This window comes from Poeciliopsis prolifica, unplaced genomic scaffold (genome assembly GCF_027474105.1).
Source record: "Poeciliopsis prolifica strain line A6 unplaced genomic scaffold, Auburn_PproV2 SCAFFOLD015, whole genome shotgun sequence".
Taxonomy (NCBI): Eukaryota; Metazoa; Chordata; class Actinopteri; order Cyprinodontiformes; family Poeciliidae; genus Poeciliopsis; species Poeciliopsis prolifica.
In genome coordinates this window covers 9,059,673-9,077,087 of record NW_026562390.1, presented here as the reverse complement: position 1 = coordinate 9,077,087, position 17,415 = coordinate 9,059,673, and the positions used below count along the sequence as shown (strand labels likewise).

Below are 17,415 nucleotides of genomic sequence, written 5' to 3'. Positions count from 1 at the left end.
TTCTTGTTTCTGCAGGTACTTTGTTTCGCCGCCAGATGTCAGTGTCGAGCCACTCTGTCTTCTTCTCAGCATTTCTCACATAACACAAAGCTTACGTCACAGTTCAACACCACGCAAACTCTTCGGTCTTCGCCCAATCAGCGTTAAGTCGGATAGACGCTTGTAAAAATGGCGACGGTGAGGCAGAGTGGAGTGAAAACTGGACTCTTAGCCGTGAACAGACACCTCAGGTCAAAACACAGAAACAATTGATACGACACTGGGAGCGAAAGTTAGTCGGTCCGTTTGATGCTTGCATATCACAGTTGGACGCTAAGTGGAGACGCGGCGGTTCTGTTTGCTTTTGTTTTCGGGAACTCTGGGTTCCCTTGGACCGCTCATTAGCTTCAAGTTAGCCGCGTAGCTTCACTGGCTGCTTGAATCTATCTTTATGGCATCTGCGTACCGATAACCTGCGCAGTGCCAAAGACTGGGATCTTCCAAAGTTTTTAATCTGACGAAAACGGCCGCTAATGTGTCATCTGGATTAACAACTATTTAAGGAGGATCTCCGCACTGCTGGAGTGTTAAGGAGGGAGTTTCAGTCGTCATGTATTTTCTAACCGGCTGGCCCCGGAGGCTGCTTTGTCCGCTGAGGAGTGCCGAGGAGCCCTTTCACATCCAGCCCAGCTCCCAGAGGTTTTACTTCGCCCTGCTGTCAGAGACGCAGCTCAGCATCTGGTTCTCTCGGGTAAGTTGAGTGAAGCTGCTGCCCGGTGTCAGTCATGTTCAAGAACTCAGCTGACCAGATAACAACAATGCCAGCAGTGCTAGTTTCACTTCAAGAAACATTCGAAAGACTCGTTATCTGGAAGCCGCTTATTTTCTCTATATTATGGCTGTATTGTGGGTATATCTATGAGAACTATTTAAAAAATAAAAAAATAATCTAGGTAATTTAGATAACAGAAGTGAGCTTTGGGTTGGTGAGATTTTTTTTAACCGTGACGTGTTGGCATATGGTTACACCTGGACACTCATCACCGAGATGCCAAATGACGTTGTTTTGCGTCATTAGCTGTATATCCGCACACCTGTGTAAAGTGGTGGATCAACTGTGTTATCTCGCATCCGGTTGTCACAGTGGTCTAATGACTTATGCGTAATAGTCCGTTTTTAAAATTTATAGTTTACAATAATATCTGCCCAGAATGTGTAAAAGTCGACTATTCAAAGATGTACTTCCTTTATGCTCATCTCATCCTTCAGTTGGGTTTTGTAGACAAAATATTTGGAACAGAAAACATTGGATTTTACTGTTATAGTTACTAATAACTGTGGCTCAGCAGGTCAGATGAATCAAAATGAAGATGTAAAGGTGTTTATTCAAGATAGCTCTTAGTAAGATTCTGTTTATTTACTTTTTGATTGTTTTTAAGACCTATGTCAAGAACATCTAGCCAGTGTTTTTGTCTTTGACAACATATAGGTTATTTAATTTAGGCGGAAAAACTACACATACAACTTGTGGCAAAAAATATGGAAATCATTCATTCATTCACTTATTTGTTAATGTGATTTTGAGCAGGGACATTGCATAATGCGGCATGGTAACCATTAGCCTGTATTTAATCCTCCTAATCACAGACTGATTTGCATACTGAGTTTGTGGTTGACCTTTTTTTGTTTAACAAAACTATAAAATAAACTTCTCGGTATATTGATAAGATAGGTTGTACATTTAGATCAAACGAAACAGCCCCCCAAAAAATTGGATCAAAACAAAAAAATACTGCAAGTCAGTCCTAGTGCCAAACAGTATTTGATGAAAACACATTAGATTTTTTTGCCTTCACCTCACAATATTTGTGTTTCTTGCCTGGAATGGGTGTTGGAAGCTTTTTGACTTGCTGAGATTAGCATTAATTTCAATTTCTCACTCTTCATTCCTGCTTAGTATTAGGCTTAGTACTGTTTGGGGAGCTGGTTGGCTTCAATAGTAGCATAGACACACCATGTGCAGAGGCTACAGCACTGGGAGTGATTCCTGGTCCCTAGCTGCTATCTGCATGTTTTCTTCTTTCTTCACTCTCTTTCCTATCAAAATAAATGTGCTATAAAGGCTCCTAAATTAACTTTTAAAAAATGTGCTGTTTGAGTGGGTTCTGCAGTTCTGCAACAGTAATATTTAACATCAATATTATTTTTGTGTCATTATGCTAAGAGAACAGCTAAGTTGTGCAACTTATTTAAAGTTACATTTATATGTTGAAGCCCATGTTTACTAAAACCTTCATTTAAAGGAAGTTATTTGACCCAATAACCTATTACATTGTTTATAGTAGTCTATTTTCCAGACTGTTTGTATATTATTAAGACGCAGTAACAATGGACAAGGGGTCACTGTTAACTTCCTGAGACACACCCAGGATTTAGAGCATATCTTGCTTCCCTTCCCTCTCTGTCTGCAGCATAAAAGAAAGATGGACTCAGAAAGACGTATCCTCTCTGAGCTGTTATCCAGAATCTTTTCTCTCTTTAATTTCATGTGTTTTCAGCTGCAGCCTGAAATCAGGGAACTCGGTTCAGCTGAGGTGCAGTGCAGTCGTTTGTGAAGTAGAGTAGCAAATTGATAAATGTTTTCTATTCTGTTACACAGACACATATGCATGCGTGGCTCTGGATATTTTCAAAGCACAGACTGAGAGGAATTATTTGTGTATTCTGTAATGTTTTCCTAAGACTTGTTTTAGCCAATAGTGACTCCATGTTTCAGGCACTTGGCGGATGCGACGTGGGAAATGATGATATGAAAACAGCATGTTAAGTTTACTGTTTATTGGAGTATAGCAGTTATTTTTTTATTTGAAATGTCTTGCTAATGGAAATAACAATATAGAACATATTTGTATTTCTAAATGTTGTTTCCTGCCTTCTTTTTGTCCTTCCTTTCTTTCTCATTTGCTTCCTTCTCCCTCCTTGAGTCCTTAAGAACATCTTTCCTAATGTTCTTATTTCCTTTTGCCCTTTGTTATTTTCCTGCTCTACTTCCTGTATTGTGTGGTCCATCAGTCATAGTTGCTTTGGTTTGATTGAATCATAATCTGTTGTATTTCATCTGGCGCTAAATGAGAATCGGAATTGTAATGAATGGAATCAAGGATGAATTGCAAAATTTTTAGAAGACCATAGAATGAAATAGTTTTTTTTCTCCTCAATGCAATAAAATACTATTCTGTAAAGAAAATAAACTCATGGGTTGTGGCTTATCTACGTAGCCATGGAATATTTCATTACTAGTTCTAAATAGAAGTAGGAAGGTACAAAACAACAAACTTGTAGGTATGTTATGACAGTATGAATTGATGGAGTAAATTTATTCAGAACCGAATGATGCTAATTTATTGTGAAGAAATTACAGTTTCAATTTTACAAAAAATAAATTAAGGGAAGCTTTAATAATTTACAAGGAAATTAATTTGAACAAGAACAAAAATAAGAGTCCAGTAGATTTATTGTGTTATTATCCTTTAACGCTGAACCTTACTATAGTTTGTGCTTTAGGAGCTCTAAAGAAGACAGAGGTTTCTGTTTTGATGTCAGTGACATTATTAAATTTTAATTATATGAAACAAACACCATAGGAAAGAAAGAGTTAAACCATCTCCTCTAATTACATTGACTAAGGATCCTTGCATCTAAAATTACACCTGGACACATTTTTCCTACTCCATGACCTGACACACTTGTAGGTGTTCAGTGTTTTTCTGCAGTACTTGGTCATTTTATGGTGACTAAAAAAACAATTTCTCACCTTTTCATCAAAATGCCAACTACTTCTTTAAAAAGTGTGATTAAGATATTTTTCCCACTTCTGATCATGAAGCTGCAATAACTTCTCAGCAGGGTGTATAGCTCTCAGAATCAGCAAGTAAAAGAATAAAACAAAACAAGAGATTGTGGGATTTCTCTGGTTTGGCCATGGCTACACCAGACTAAAACAACACTTTGACATGATCAGAAGACACAACATCATAGACGATATTTGCAGGTTCTTGGAGATGATAAACAGCCCAGCTTATTCCTCATGAGCTGTGTTTTGTGTATTCCCCATCCACTTTTGAGGATGAAAAAGGCCTCTCTCCTTAGATTGCGACTGCTAATTTTTGTACTGTCAAAATATCTGATTCCTGGTGATTTTGTGGAAGAGCCTGATACCCTCAGTGGCAGTCTATCTGTGCCTGCAAGCACCTGCTTCATTTGGAAATTTGAGAGAGGAGTGGCTGCAGTGGCTTTGTGCTGAAGTTGACACATCAGCTAGTCTAAACTTTTGTAGCTTTTGGCACTGCAGCTGTAGTCTGCAGGGTATCTTGCCATGACTGACTGCTACTAAAAGGAACTTATTAAGCAACAAAATCAAATAACCAGTGCTTAAAAAAAATAAAATCATGTGACTTAATCAGTTCTAATGGACAAGGATAGCCACAACTCCAAATTGTACAAATTCAATTTGCTTGGTGACTGTGGAATTTGGAAATTCTTCAAGCTACAGTTCAAATAAAAAAAATGCATTTTTTGCAATGTCTAGGAAAATAATTTGAGCTGTTGATGGGGTTTATAAAATTACAATAGTTGCAACTTGACCTATAATATAAAATTGAGCTTCAGGGAAAAAAAAAGACAGACTGTCAGAGAGTCCTTTGAGTGAAGAACGTGGACGTTTATTGTAAATAGTAGAATGCTTTATTCCACAAGGCACATTCACAAAGCGGGCGACTCAACTGAAGGATGACTGCAGCTGGAACGGTACCGGTACAGCATGACTCCTTAAGTTTTCTCAGAGCTCCAGGATGATCAGTCTGAACTATCTAAACGCTCATAAACCATCATCAACATTTCCCAGCAGATCAACGTGATCTCTGATCAATCGCTCCCACTGAATCCTTCCATCGCCGATGCTCTCCATCAAAGCCAAAGTGCTTCACAATTATGCAGCTCACCTTTGCGCAGCTACTTATTGCATACACACCTTGATCACCTTAAAAATAATCAAACCTGTTGATTATTTTTAATCAGCAGGTTTGAGTTAATCTGCTGATCCAACCCTATTTTCTTCTTTTAGTAAGAATGAAATTACCCCACAGCATATTTATGAGATAAAAACTGAGAAAAAGTACTATTTACATTTGAGCGAAGTTTTCACATACTGTTATTTTTATTTTCTTTATTTTGTGTGCATGTTAGCTCATTGTCTGAGAATAAATGCAGCTCAGTTTCATTGTTTACGTTTAAACAATAAAATATTAAAATCATGAAAAACATCGGGTTTGATGCTTCCTGGTCTAAATAACACTGAATGCAGTCAGACTTCAGTGTATTTAGGTGAGTTTTGACGCTTTGTAGTTTGATATTGTCCACAGAAAAAGTTTGTGTGGCTGCTGCACATTTTCACGCCAGCGAAAAAGTGTGCGTATATTTGGGCAAACTTTGATGCAAAGTTAATTTTTATACATGTCGACTTGTGTGTAAAATATGGCGCCGCACATTTTTTGTACGCAGACATACTTTATGCATGAGGCCACAGGTGTTTATTTACTTCAAAATTGTATTTTAAAAGTTAATCTATACAAGCAATGATGTAAAAAATTGTTTATCTAAATTATGATGTTTTCATTTTTATTTTTTGTGTATTTGGTGCTTTCTTAAATACTTTCTCTGCTGGAGTGAGAAGTCCCACCCTAACACAACCCCAAACACTGCTTTTTAAAATCACTAATCATCCTTAACCAAGAGATATGTTTTTAAACTTATCCAAAATGACTAAACACAAAAAGCAGCTCAGAGTTTCTATCATGGTTGCTTCTTTATGTTGCTCTTAAGTTGAATGGAGGCTGAAAAGTTTGACATTATGAGGCATTTAGTTTTCTGTGTTTCCTTCTGTTCTGAAAGTACTCATTTTCTTTTCCATGTCTCTTTCCTTCACACACAGCCCAGTGTTTTGATAGTCAGCTACATTGAGTCTGCAAAGGCAGCGGCCCAGTTTGGCTTTTACCAGAAAGCAGAATGGAAGCCAGACGACTCCATGGTAGCTGTGGCGGTAAGTACGCAGTGACATTTCATCCGTTCTTATGTTTAGTTTCATTTATTAGGCTTTACCCTTTCCTAATATCCTGTTTGTAATTTGCTTGTGAACTTACTGCAAACTTAGCTTTATTGGCATTTTCTTCAGATCAAACCGTGTTTCCCCCCCTGCATAACAGCAGCCTGTTAAATGATGACTGTCAAAGTTCTTGCCAGACTTTGAGCTTGTTGTTTTAAAAAACACAAGTGAAACACCCACTCACAGACTGCTATATGTTGGTGGAACAAAAAAAAAACTTAACATGAACTTCCATACAGGCTTGAGCCTACATGAAACAAAAATAGCAGCCCAGCTATTTCCCTTTGTGAGTTGGTTGAACACCAAATGACTCCCTATTGTCTTGTCTCCGCTTATCTGCTGTCGCTTTGGTTTCTGCTCTCTCTCCACCAATATTCCTAATCCTTCATGACCAGATTGACTGGTTACTCTGTGTGTTTTAGCTTTCAGGTCAATAATGAGTCCTTTATCAGTCACAAAAAGATTTAGAAAGAATCCCCCTTAGGTATGTTGTAGTACTGAGCCAGTAATCTTAGGACAAATGCTGCAAAAATGGTTACAAAAACAGTCAAAATGCAGGCAGTAACAACCAACAAGTGTCTAACCAAAATAGTAAAATCTTATTGTGATGTTTGAATGCTTGTCCTGAACCATATTTGCATAATCTAAATACTTTGCCCTATGCTTCTCACTTCACTTTCTGGTTTTGATTGAGTCTGCTCAAAGTGAAACAGTTCAAACAAAGGAGATCACACAGCTTTCATTTTCACTTGGATCCAAAAGTAGGAGCAATTTGAGGTAATTTTTAATGATGTTGAGGTTATTTTTAGCGCCATCTTGAATCCTGAGCTGATTTATTACTCATGGGACAAAATAAATGGTAGAAAAAGGGTATAAGGGTCTTTAACTTTGGAATGTATTATCTATTTTTTTCTTTTCTTTTTACACCCACACTTTTGTGACCATTGAAGTAGTGAGCAGGCCATTTGCTAGCAACAATCTCAAGGACAGAAGGCGTGGTTACAGCATTGTTTGTCCCAAAACAACACCTAATATCCTTGATGCCATTTTGTCTGTCAGGTTTTAAAACAGAGAATGGCGAAAGGCCAGCAATGTAGGAGCATTCAAGATCATTTGGGTTTTTAGTTTGAAAGTATTTTTTGTAGCATCTAATCTAATATTATAAAAACAAAACATGATTGTACAAATGATAAATCTGTTTTTCAAAATGAGTCAATAAAATAGAGGAAGTTAAAATGCTTGATAAACGTCTGCCTTGTTCAAGTCGATCTGTTTCCTCTTCTCTCTGCTCTTGCCTTTTGTTTTTACCTCCTATTGTGGGCTGAAAATATACATGAAGGAATGCAGTGAATGTGTCTGGAAAAGAAGTTACTCACGCTCTTCCCCATTCTCTCCTGGTCTGAAGGCAGCAGGGAGTAGGTGAAAAAGTTAAAAATATCTGGATTTAATTTCTACTCGCATCCTGACCTTTGCAAATGCAGCGTAGGTTTGACTGTTTCTGCCTTTTCAGTGGTTTCATGCTTGCAGTCAGCCTCAGAGTAAACTATAAACATCAGAAATCAGTTTGATTTTAATAAAATGATCAATATGAGTGTTACATTTGATAGTAAAAAAAAAAGATAATTTCTTTCTTTATCAATATGCATTATAGAAATTAGTTGTTAAAAAACCCTGACTGGAAAACTTTAGAGGTGTGTGCATTTTAAAGCAACAGTTTACGTCTGAGCTCCTGTTAGTTTATCTAGTGAAAGCCAGTGGGAGTCAGACAGCACTGGAGGCTGGAATGACATTTTTGCAACATTAACTCATTTTTCTGTTCTTACTTTATTCAAATGACCTGAAATTGAAAATTTCACTTTCTTCTTTCTTATTATACTGCTTGTTATTCAGGTATGTCTAACTGTGACTCTATGTAGTGCGTAGAAATAAGAGCTATTCCTACTTTGAGCAGAGTTACTACTTTATAACGGACGAGTTGCATTGTTTGTAGAGAACATGTTGCTCAGCTTTAGTTAAATTCTGCATCAACTGTTTGAAGCATCTTGGAGAACAATTTCAAACCACCAGGTCTGTCAGCTGTTTCTACTGATCAAAGTTGTTGTTTTAATGTAACAGCAGAAGCTCATGTGTAGAGTCAGAGAGTGGGAAGTGGGTGATTTATTGGTGCGCAACACAAGGTGCAATAAGACCATGGATTAAAGGCAGCAAAGCTGTTTATTGTGAGCATGTGTTTTTGTTCTTCAGCGCTTTCTTCAGATACTGATTCAGACTTTAAAATGCTGAGAGCTGATGATCTTCAGTGTGTGTCTGCAGTTTGCAATATTGCTCAAACTGAGCTCAGCAAGATCCCTCATAAATTATTACTCTCTCCTTTATACATATTGCTTTTTGCCTTCACTGCATAAATTAGATTATTTAAAATGTTGAAAGAAAGTGATCTTTTTCTTGACTGAATTTTTTAAAATTTACTTATTACCTGACTTTTAAGAATACTTTATGATAGCAATACTTCATAATGATATTGTCGAAATAAAAGAACTAAGTGGTGACTAACTATGGTACTCATAGCAGTAAATGTACCGGAGTAAACATAACTAGCTACCACCCAATTCTACTTACTTTTTATTCTTCAGTGTTTATTCACAGATTAAGGACAGTTTTCTGCTTCGCTGCTCGACTCCAGAATAGTTTTGTCAACTTCCACAGAGCTTAATGGGTGGAGTTTGTATGAATGTGATAGATTTATTCTGGCTGTGAATAAAGCACAATCATGTATTCATTTTAAATATTTTTTTGCACTGAATAGCTTCCCATCAAAGTACTTGCTTTGATCAAAAATACATGTAATGTAAGAATCAAGAAAAATGCGTTGCCAAATAGGCTGTAGCTGCTCTGCTTAACAATGCACTGCATTTGCAATGCATTTGAACATCAGAGTTGTTTTATTAAATATTTTAATTTCATCTTTCTGGAGTCTGTTTAACTTCACAGGTACATTGATGTGCAAGTACCTCCCCTTGTTATTTTCAAAAACCGGCAATTTCTCACATCTAGGTTTGTATTGTTGTTTGATTAGCAAGAGAGAGACTAAAGTACAGTCAAGCTCTCCCAGACAGTTGTCCTCACTCTGAGAAAAACAGCTGTTTTCCAGATGTTAAGGCTGCTCACACACCCTACAGACCCCAAGGCTAACGTAATCGCCCTTTTAAACTATAGCCAGCATCTATGTTTAGCCAAGTGTCTGAATGAAGTTACAGATTTGAGAAAAATAACTCAAGGAACTTTAAAGAAAAAAAAACATCTTGAAACACAGGAAATACTTCTCACCGCTGAGCTTTTCTTCCGTCTTTTTTGGGATCATTCCGAGGCCGAAATGTTCCCTCTCTGTTTTTAGACTCTCATAAGACACTGCTCAGTAAAGTATAATCTGCCAGGATATCTGCAAGTTTTCTCCTGTACATGCATAGTGTGCATTCACACATGCATTACATTGTGGGGGAAAAAAAGTAAGCGGTTTTAATTCTTCATTATTCAGCAATATTATGAGGAACAATAGAAGGTTTAGAAATAGTAGGCTGATTTCTAGTTGTAACGTCGATATCTTTCTGCAACAGCCCACAGGATCTGATCTCCAGCCTGAATGTCCATGATGCAACACAATAAGAGCGCATTAGCTCGGCCATAAATACAGCTGGCCTTTTCAGCAGCAGTGATTAGAGTAACCTGACTGTACTCTTTAACTGTGATGGAGGAATGTGTTTAGACTTCTTGGTTAGCACCCCTGACAGTTGTGTGCTTTCAGGGTGCTCTCAGTCCTGCTCTTATCAGATACACGTCTCACATCTGTGCTCTGCTTTTGAACTGTTTAACCTGATTCGCTTCGTACCAGAGGCTTCTGTTTTGCAGCTGCGACGAAGTTTTGCATGGATTTAAATGACGTTCTGTTGCAGCTGAAGGAGTACGGCTGCTTTGTTGAAATTCTCCCAGTTTTGAGAAGAGTAGCAGCTGCCTGTAAGCTTGTGTGTGTGTGTGTGTGTGCGTGTGTGCATGTGCGTGTTGTTGCACCTCTGGGACGAGTTTAGACACGTCTAAGAGAGAGGCTTCGATAGGGCATCACACGGTATAGTATTCTGCTGACTTCTCAGTTTCTCTACAAGGACTTCCAAAGTCTTTCTCTTGGCCTGCCTGAAGTCAGCTATTTTCTTTCATTTTATGTTTTTCCAACTCTGGCATGAGGTCAAGCCTTTGATGTTGTTTATTTCAGACACATCATTAAGTCTAGAAGGGTTAAGTTAAGAATATTAAACCATATATGTCAGGAATGCTAACCCTTGCCACCAAGTGTTATCAGAAAAAAGAAAATCAGATTCCTCGACTCTATTGAAAAAGGTTTATAAAATTTTATTTTAGCTGTTTGATCAAACAGGCAGGTTTATTTAATTTTTTTCCATTTCTTTTTCAGTGTTTCATAGACACTTGCTTCACAGCCTGAACACTGATAAGTGTTCATGAAAAAACCCCACAAAAACCTCCCCTATGCTGAGCAACTGATTGCCTTTGAACTTCAGTGCCTACATATTTGTGGGGCTCTAGTTGGTGTCCTGCCTCTTCCTACGCCATTATCTCTGCATGTATGATCACATTGAAAGTACAAGGTGTCCTGGAAGCCCTCTTTCTGTATCTACTTTTTCTTTTATTCGCAGTTTTTATTCCCTCTACCAAGTCAAAATGCACCTAATCAGAGTCCCATCAGCAGAATGCGCCTGTAATTGCTGTTCTACTGTGATTAAACTGCAGATGAAAGACAGGAGATGATTGAGGAGGTAACTTTGATTTCTGCAACTGGTGAGCTTTTGAAATAAATTTTAGAAATGAAATGTATTTAAAAAAACCACTGATCCTAAATGTTTTTGGGGGGTTCTTTCATAGAAACTATGCTATTCTTTGATGCGAACAAATATGTGAGAAACTTTTTCTGTTTCAGATCTAATAGGATTTCCAGTTGAGTTTTTAAATTGGTAAAAACTTGAGGATTTTGCCACGTGTTGCAGAAACTGTTGTCTTTCTAAATGATCTTTGAACAGTAAAACAACCTTAGATTGATAGTAAATAGATTGATCATCGGAATGTCTCAAATAACTGAGGTTACATCTTAGTAGGTTTTTATTGATGTAGTTTAAAATCTTTGTGATGACTAGTGCATTTTTTTTTCCAGTTTGAAAACGTCTTGACATTGAACTTGTATTATTCAATTATTTTCTTACAGTTTTTAAATTGAAAGCATTGCCTATCACAATTATTTTTTATTTAGTTTGCGGCACTTTCAAAATATTTAGCGAACCTCTCCGTACCCCCTTTGTTTGTCTTGATTAAACTCCTCTTTATTCAGATGTGACAGAGCTGGTTTCTATGTACAGCCATTGCAAAGTCTTGGCATGTTTTCGCTGGAGAGGGACTGCAGATCAAGTTTCGTGTCATGTTTCAGTCAACAGGCTCTGGTTCTAAAGTTTCCTTGAGTGTCTGTATCTTTGCTGTTTCTCCATCATGACTAGGGAGTTTCTCCAGTGGATGTTGAAATGCTGACAGTTTTACTTTTGTATTTCCCTAATGGCCGTTAAAGCATTTAAATCAGCAGGAATATTTGTTAATTGTTATGAAGATAATGGATAGATTTAAGTGATTTAGTTCTGGCAGATTTGCATTGTTATGTTTTAACACTGAGAACTTTAAGTATAACATGTTAGTGATGCTCTAATTCAACAACTGATGGACAAAATTAGCAAACTTTCTGATTCTAACTAGTGTTCAACAAGAGATTTTTATGTTTCCATTTCCTTATTTATTCTCACTTTTCATAGCCTGCCATCACCAATGCACATTATTTTCTTTGATGCCCAAGTGCCTTATTACTGGCTGTGTTTTGTTTTGTTTTTTACTATATTCATCTTTTGTAAAGCTTTTACTTGATAAAAAAATTTCAGGTGAATTGGATTTCTCTTGAAGAGCTAAAATCAAAAGCATCAGAAATATTTCTTGATAACACGTGTTGCTGTGTGAAGATGATTAGTCAAGGCAAGGTGAAAAGTTCAGTTGTTTGTCTGTGTATTTCGTTTCATGCTTAAATTGAGAAAAAATTTATTTAACTGTCGAAATTAAACATTTTCTCAAGTAAGTTTATGTCTTCATATTGGAATCTGCAGTTCACGCGTCAAAGAAAACTCAGGCGGTCGAAACATCCTCCCTGTTTGGTGAAGAAATGCCATATAATTAAATATTCTTCAATTGATGTTAATCTGCTGACATTTAAAAATATGATTTTGGCATATTCATACTTCTTACCATTTGTTCTTCTAGTTCCTTACAATAATTAGGGATTTGTTCTTAAAATCAGTTGAAGTGATACCTCTTCAATTGCAGCATCTTTGTTATTTGGTCATAGGATCAGATAATACTAGAAAGGAGAAGCTGGCCAGTTGCAGGAATAGTTTTCATGTGTTAACATTGCATAATCCCTCACACTGCAGCCAAAAGACCAAAGGTAAAACTATGTTATGTAACCGTTCAACTGACAAAATGACTTTTGGGTGTCAGAAATCTTTATGAATGATTAATATCCATCCCCCTTCTTATTTTGTGGCATTCTATAAAAATGTAAAAATACAGTTAAACAGTTTTTAATTTAAGCTGAATTAGCCCTTAAAGGGATTAAAACCTCATCACTGGCCAACGGGGTGAATCATTAGATGTAGTTTTTACTGTTGATGGGTTTCGAACTTCTGGTCAACAATTCAATCAACGTTTGTGCCACCTTTTGAAAAGGGTTTTAAAGGAAAAACACTTCCTGTCTTTCTGCCTTTGTTTTCAGACTGCCAATGGCTACATCCTCCTGTTTGATGTGTTGGGTGGAGGAGAGGAAAAGTACCTTTACGAGCCTGTCTATCCAAAGTAAGTGATGCACACATTCACAGCAGAGTTATATGAATGTTGTAGCAGCTCTCCAGAGCAAATCAACAACTTCTGTATATTTTATGTCCTTTTGTTTGTTCTGTTTGAAGACAATGAGTGCTAAATAAGTTACTTAATAAATTGGACCTTTTTTCAGGTTGTTTTACACCACCAAACTTGGTGCCACTTTTTAGTTTGTTTTATTTAATTTAATATTTTTAGAAAAGGTTAATTGTTTTAAGCTAATTACTTTAAGCTATTATTTGTAAGGGAATATGTGTGTTTTCTCCCTTTCTTTACATTCTTTCCTATTTCCATGCATATTTCATGGAGCTTTTATGCAGTTTATTGTGTATGGATTGTGTGTGCCGCTTTCGTGGACAGCATGCCTCGATAAACTGGGCATGTTGGAACATATCCGCCCCATCCTGGTTAGACACAAAGGTTGAAAACAAGTTCATTGTGGAATTTCTACAGTTAAGTTTTCAGGAAGGTTAATTGGTCAACGTGTTTGTGTTTCCACAGAGGAAGCCCTCGTGTGAAAGTGACTCCGGGTTATAAAGAGGAGCATTGTGCCCCCGCTCTTTCTTTGGAGATGAAGAAGCCTGTGGACCTGGAGGCTCCTATCACCAGGTAGACACTTTCTTTGAATCACTGTCTGCATTTTTTCGTTGACTGCCTGAGACTACAGACATGCCATTTGAAAAAACAAATATGATTTTAAAAACAAATCCCTGCATTCACGTTTCCCCTCTATCAGTTTGTCAATGGTTATTGACCTAAATTTGGATTAAGGAGAGACATTTAGCTTCATATTGTGATTCTCCCCTCTAATGGAGGCCCAGAATAGACCTTGAGAAGTTTCTACAATTACTTTGCAGCTACATAAATCTTCTGAAAGAACGAACCAATGGTTGGGAACTAAGTGAGCAGAGTGATTGATGGGTAATATTGTCAGGACTATAACTGATTCAAACAAGAATGCAAATTTTCTGACAAGATTTCAAGCTTAGCAGTTTGTTTTGTTGACATGCGGCTGATGGCTTGTCAAGGACCCTGATGAATCTTCTTTTCACTATCATGTTGTCCTCAAGCTTGGTGATATTTTGTCTACTTGCAACGTGACAATTTTTTATTTATGTGTTTAAAAAGGGTTCATTTCAAAATTGTTTTCTTCTGTACCTTGCAAAAGTATTCATATGTTTTTATATTTTGTCATTATGTAATTTATATATAATTTTTGGAGAGATTTTAGTACCTAATTGCAACGTGAAAAGAAAATAATACATTGCTTTATTTTTTAGCATACAATTATTCAAATTAAAATAATAATCCAGCTCAGCAAATGCATTTTACATCTTATTGGAGAGAAAAGTTGTTCTGCAGGAACTTGAAACAAAAATAGGATAATTGAAAATGGTTGACTATATCGTAATTAAAATTACTCTATTTCTAGTAAAACATACTTGGAATTTATAACAGTCATTTAAAAGAAAACATATAAACAAATGAATTATTAAACTTTTAAGATTTTGCAGTTCTAATTTTATATGCAGGATTCCAAAGTTGTTTTTGAAAAAACATTATTTTCCTAAAATGTTCAAGTCTAAATAGATGCATTTAAAAACATGTCAAGAAAAACAATTGTATCAAATTAAACCCTTTCCTCTGTTATACATTTTCTCTTTTCTTTGCTGATTGACAATAAGCTTCCCCCTTTGTCAGTTTCTCATTCCGTCTCTCCTCTCCCAAATCTCTTCCACTTGACGAAGATTATAGGCCAGTCATCTGAATGAGAGCTCTGCTTTGGCATTTCACAGGCACAGCTTGATTGTACAGGAGATGAGTGGGTGTCTCCCGCTTGCGAAGCTGCAGTGAAAAAACTTTGCCTCCTCCACAATCAGTCCACAGCGCCTGTACGCTTTAGTTCTCGTCATTTTCCCGCTGTCTCCGTCCGTCTTTCTCCCAGCTGTGTTGAGTCTACCCTCTCAGTCTTTTTGCAGACAACTCTGTGCCCCACAGGGACAAACACAGGCCCGTTTGTTCCCGTGTGTCTTAGAGGACAGTGAGACGAGGCAGTGGCAGCTACATCACAGCTGGTTGGTAAAACTGTCGGGATACAGCTGGATGATGAATGGCTCACTGTTTTCACCCCATTTCTTCTTGTTACCAACTTGTCTGCTGTTGTTCTTCATTTTGTATAAAATATGAATTTCTCCTCTTTTGTGTCTCCTCAGTCTTCAGACTCTGCAGGAGGATTTGCTGGTTTGTACAGCAGACGGATATCTCCACGTCCTGCACTGGGACGGCCTCGGCAGCAATGGACGCAAGGCCATCTGCCTCACTACAATCCCCTTTTCATTAGACCTGCAGTCCGCTCGAGGTTGGAGAAACGATTTTTTAAAAAATCACAGCAGCGTTTTGTTTCGGACTCTTAAATGTGCTGCGTATTTGTGTGTGTGTAGGTGGTCCGTCTCTGGACCTGGAGGGAATCTACATCCGTAGCATGGAGTACTGTTTGACCCTGGACGGCTTCGCTGTGGTTCTCAGCGATGGCCGCCTGGGCTTTATCACGCCGCTGAGCAGCTCAATCACAGCAGATGTAAGGCCCTTCGCTCACAAAGATCACTTTCTAATGCCATCAAAACAATTCCCTCTTTATGCTTCCATCGCTTGTCTCACCAAACAGAGGCTTATTTTCTGCTAGGCAGTGTAGTTCCATCCCAATGCTTTCTTTAAAACAGCATGATATGGCTGCTAAATCTATTCCAGCTCCTGCCTTCGTGTAGATTTGCTTGTAACCGCCTCCGCTGCCTGATCCGATGAGCTACTGCTTAAATCCCCCTCAGGTTCACGTCGCTGTCATCGCAAACCGACTGCTCATGCTGCTGATGTTAAAAACTCAGGTCAAACACAAACTGTGCAGCTCTAAAATAATTACATTTTCCATAGTTCTGATCTGTGTACTTTCTTCTATAAAACTTAGCCAGGGATTCACTGTTTACTCTGAATGGGAAAAGTCTCAACATTAAGCATGATACCTGTGCCTCCAAAACTGAATCAGATTTCTTTTTCAATAATTTTTTTTTCTTCTGTATTTTCTGAGTTTTTCTTGTGTGCTTTCCAGCAGCTGCAGGGAGTCTGGGCAGCAGACGTGACGGACGGCACCTGTGTGGCTGTCAACAACAAGTATAGGCTGATGACTTTTGGCTGCGCCAGGTCTGTGCTACTGTCTCACACTGTCTGTGTTTTCACAGTGCAGAGCTGGGTGTGTTTACTTGCGTTTGTGTGTTACTTGGAGATTATTGTCCTTGCGGTGTGTGTCCACTGCGAAAATTTTGTCGGTTTGTGTTTGTCAAGGCTACCTCGTGTGTTCTTGTCAGGTTCTCCTCGTGGACCGAGAAATCTGTTGGACTGGCAGGAATTTCTCAGAAAAAAATCTTAAAAATAGATAGTTAATCCCATTTAAATGGAGATTAAATTAGGGGATTTTTTTTGTCTGATCTGAAGAAGCACAGAGAAGAGTTTCAGAGGAGAGAAACAAGTTTTATTTTAGTTGTTGAGGAAGAAAGTGTGTGTTTAGTCATTTGCAGACTCATTTTGATCGTTTTGATTAAAATTAGTTTTCTTTCCTATGTTGCAGCGGTTCAGTGTTGGTCTACATGATCGATACGACGACAGGATCGATGCAGCTTTCCCACAAACTGGAGCTCACACCAAAACACTACCCAGGTATCACTCTTGCACTGTCCATTACATATCATCTGCTTTTTACCCTTCACAAATGCATCTGTACATGTCATTTTAAAATTACAGTATTTCAGATGCTTTATAGCCAATGTAAAGGCACAGCACCCCCTGGTGGGCTAATCTCTTTCTTAGTCTATATGTTATAACGTTAAAAACCTTTTCACTCGATGTGGTGCTACTTTTCTTTGCATGTTGTTGACATGTGTCAGAGTATAGGGCTTCGATGGGATGTAGAGATGTTGCCAGTGCCGAAATGCTTCTGATCAAAGTGCACAGATGAGTTTTGGACACAGCAGAGCCAGATGATTCAGCAACACAGGTTGCCCAGAATCCTGCAGCCTAAACCTGTATACAGCATCAAACTACAACCCAAGATACTTTCACAGCTGCTTCTCTCTCTATCTCATGTAAAGTCATTTAAAACTCTGCATGAAGGCCTAATAGTAAAAAAAAAAAAAAAGTATGTTCTGCTTATTTTGGCTTTTAGTTGCTCTTACTTTTGGATTCTTAACCCAAAGATTTTGAACTTTTTCAGTTTAAATTTCAAATAAGGTCTTGATTTTTCTGTTTTTTGTTTTTTT

General features: G+C 37.7%; 1 protein-coding gene across 3 annotated transcripts in view; it reads left to right on the top strand.

Annotated features, from left to right (window-relative positions):
- The first annotated feature begins 163 nt into the window (after nt 1-163).
- Nucleotides 164-17,415, top strand: part of ric1 (RIC1 homolog, RAB6A GEF complex partner 1) — a 28,123-nt gene continuing 10,871 nt past the window's right edge. For 2 of the 3 annotated variants that reach the window (XM_055040233.1, XM_055040230.1), the window contains exons 1-8: nt 164-730; nt 5,969-6,076; nt 13,005-13,084; nt 13,610-13,717; nt 15,322-15,467; nt 15,550-15,686; nt 16,212-16,303; nt 16,728-16,816. In XM_055040233.1, the coding sequence (XP_054896208.1) occupies nt 590-730; nt 5,969-6,076; nt 13,005-13,084; nt 13,610-13,717; nt 15,322-15,467; nt 15,550-15,686; nt 16,212-16,303; nt 16,728-16,816 (901 nt within the window). In that variant the 5' untranslated portion in view covers nt 164-589. The remainder of the gene's footprint in view (nt 731-5,968; nt 6,077-13,004; nt 13,085-13,609; nt 13,718-15,321; nt 15,468-15,549; nt 15,687-16,211; nt 16,304-16,727; nt 16,817-17,415) is intronic. The other variant, XM_055040232.1, reaches the window with a different exon arrangement.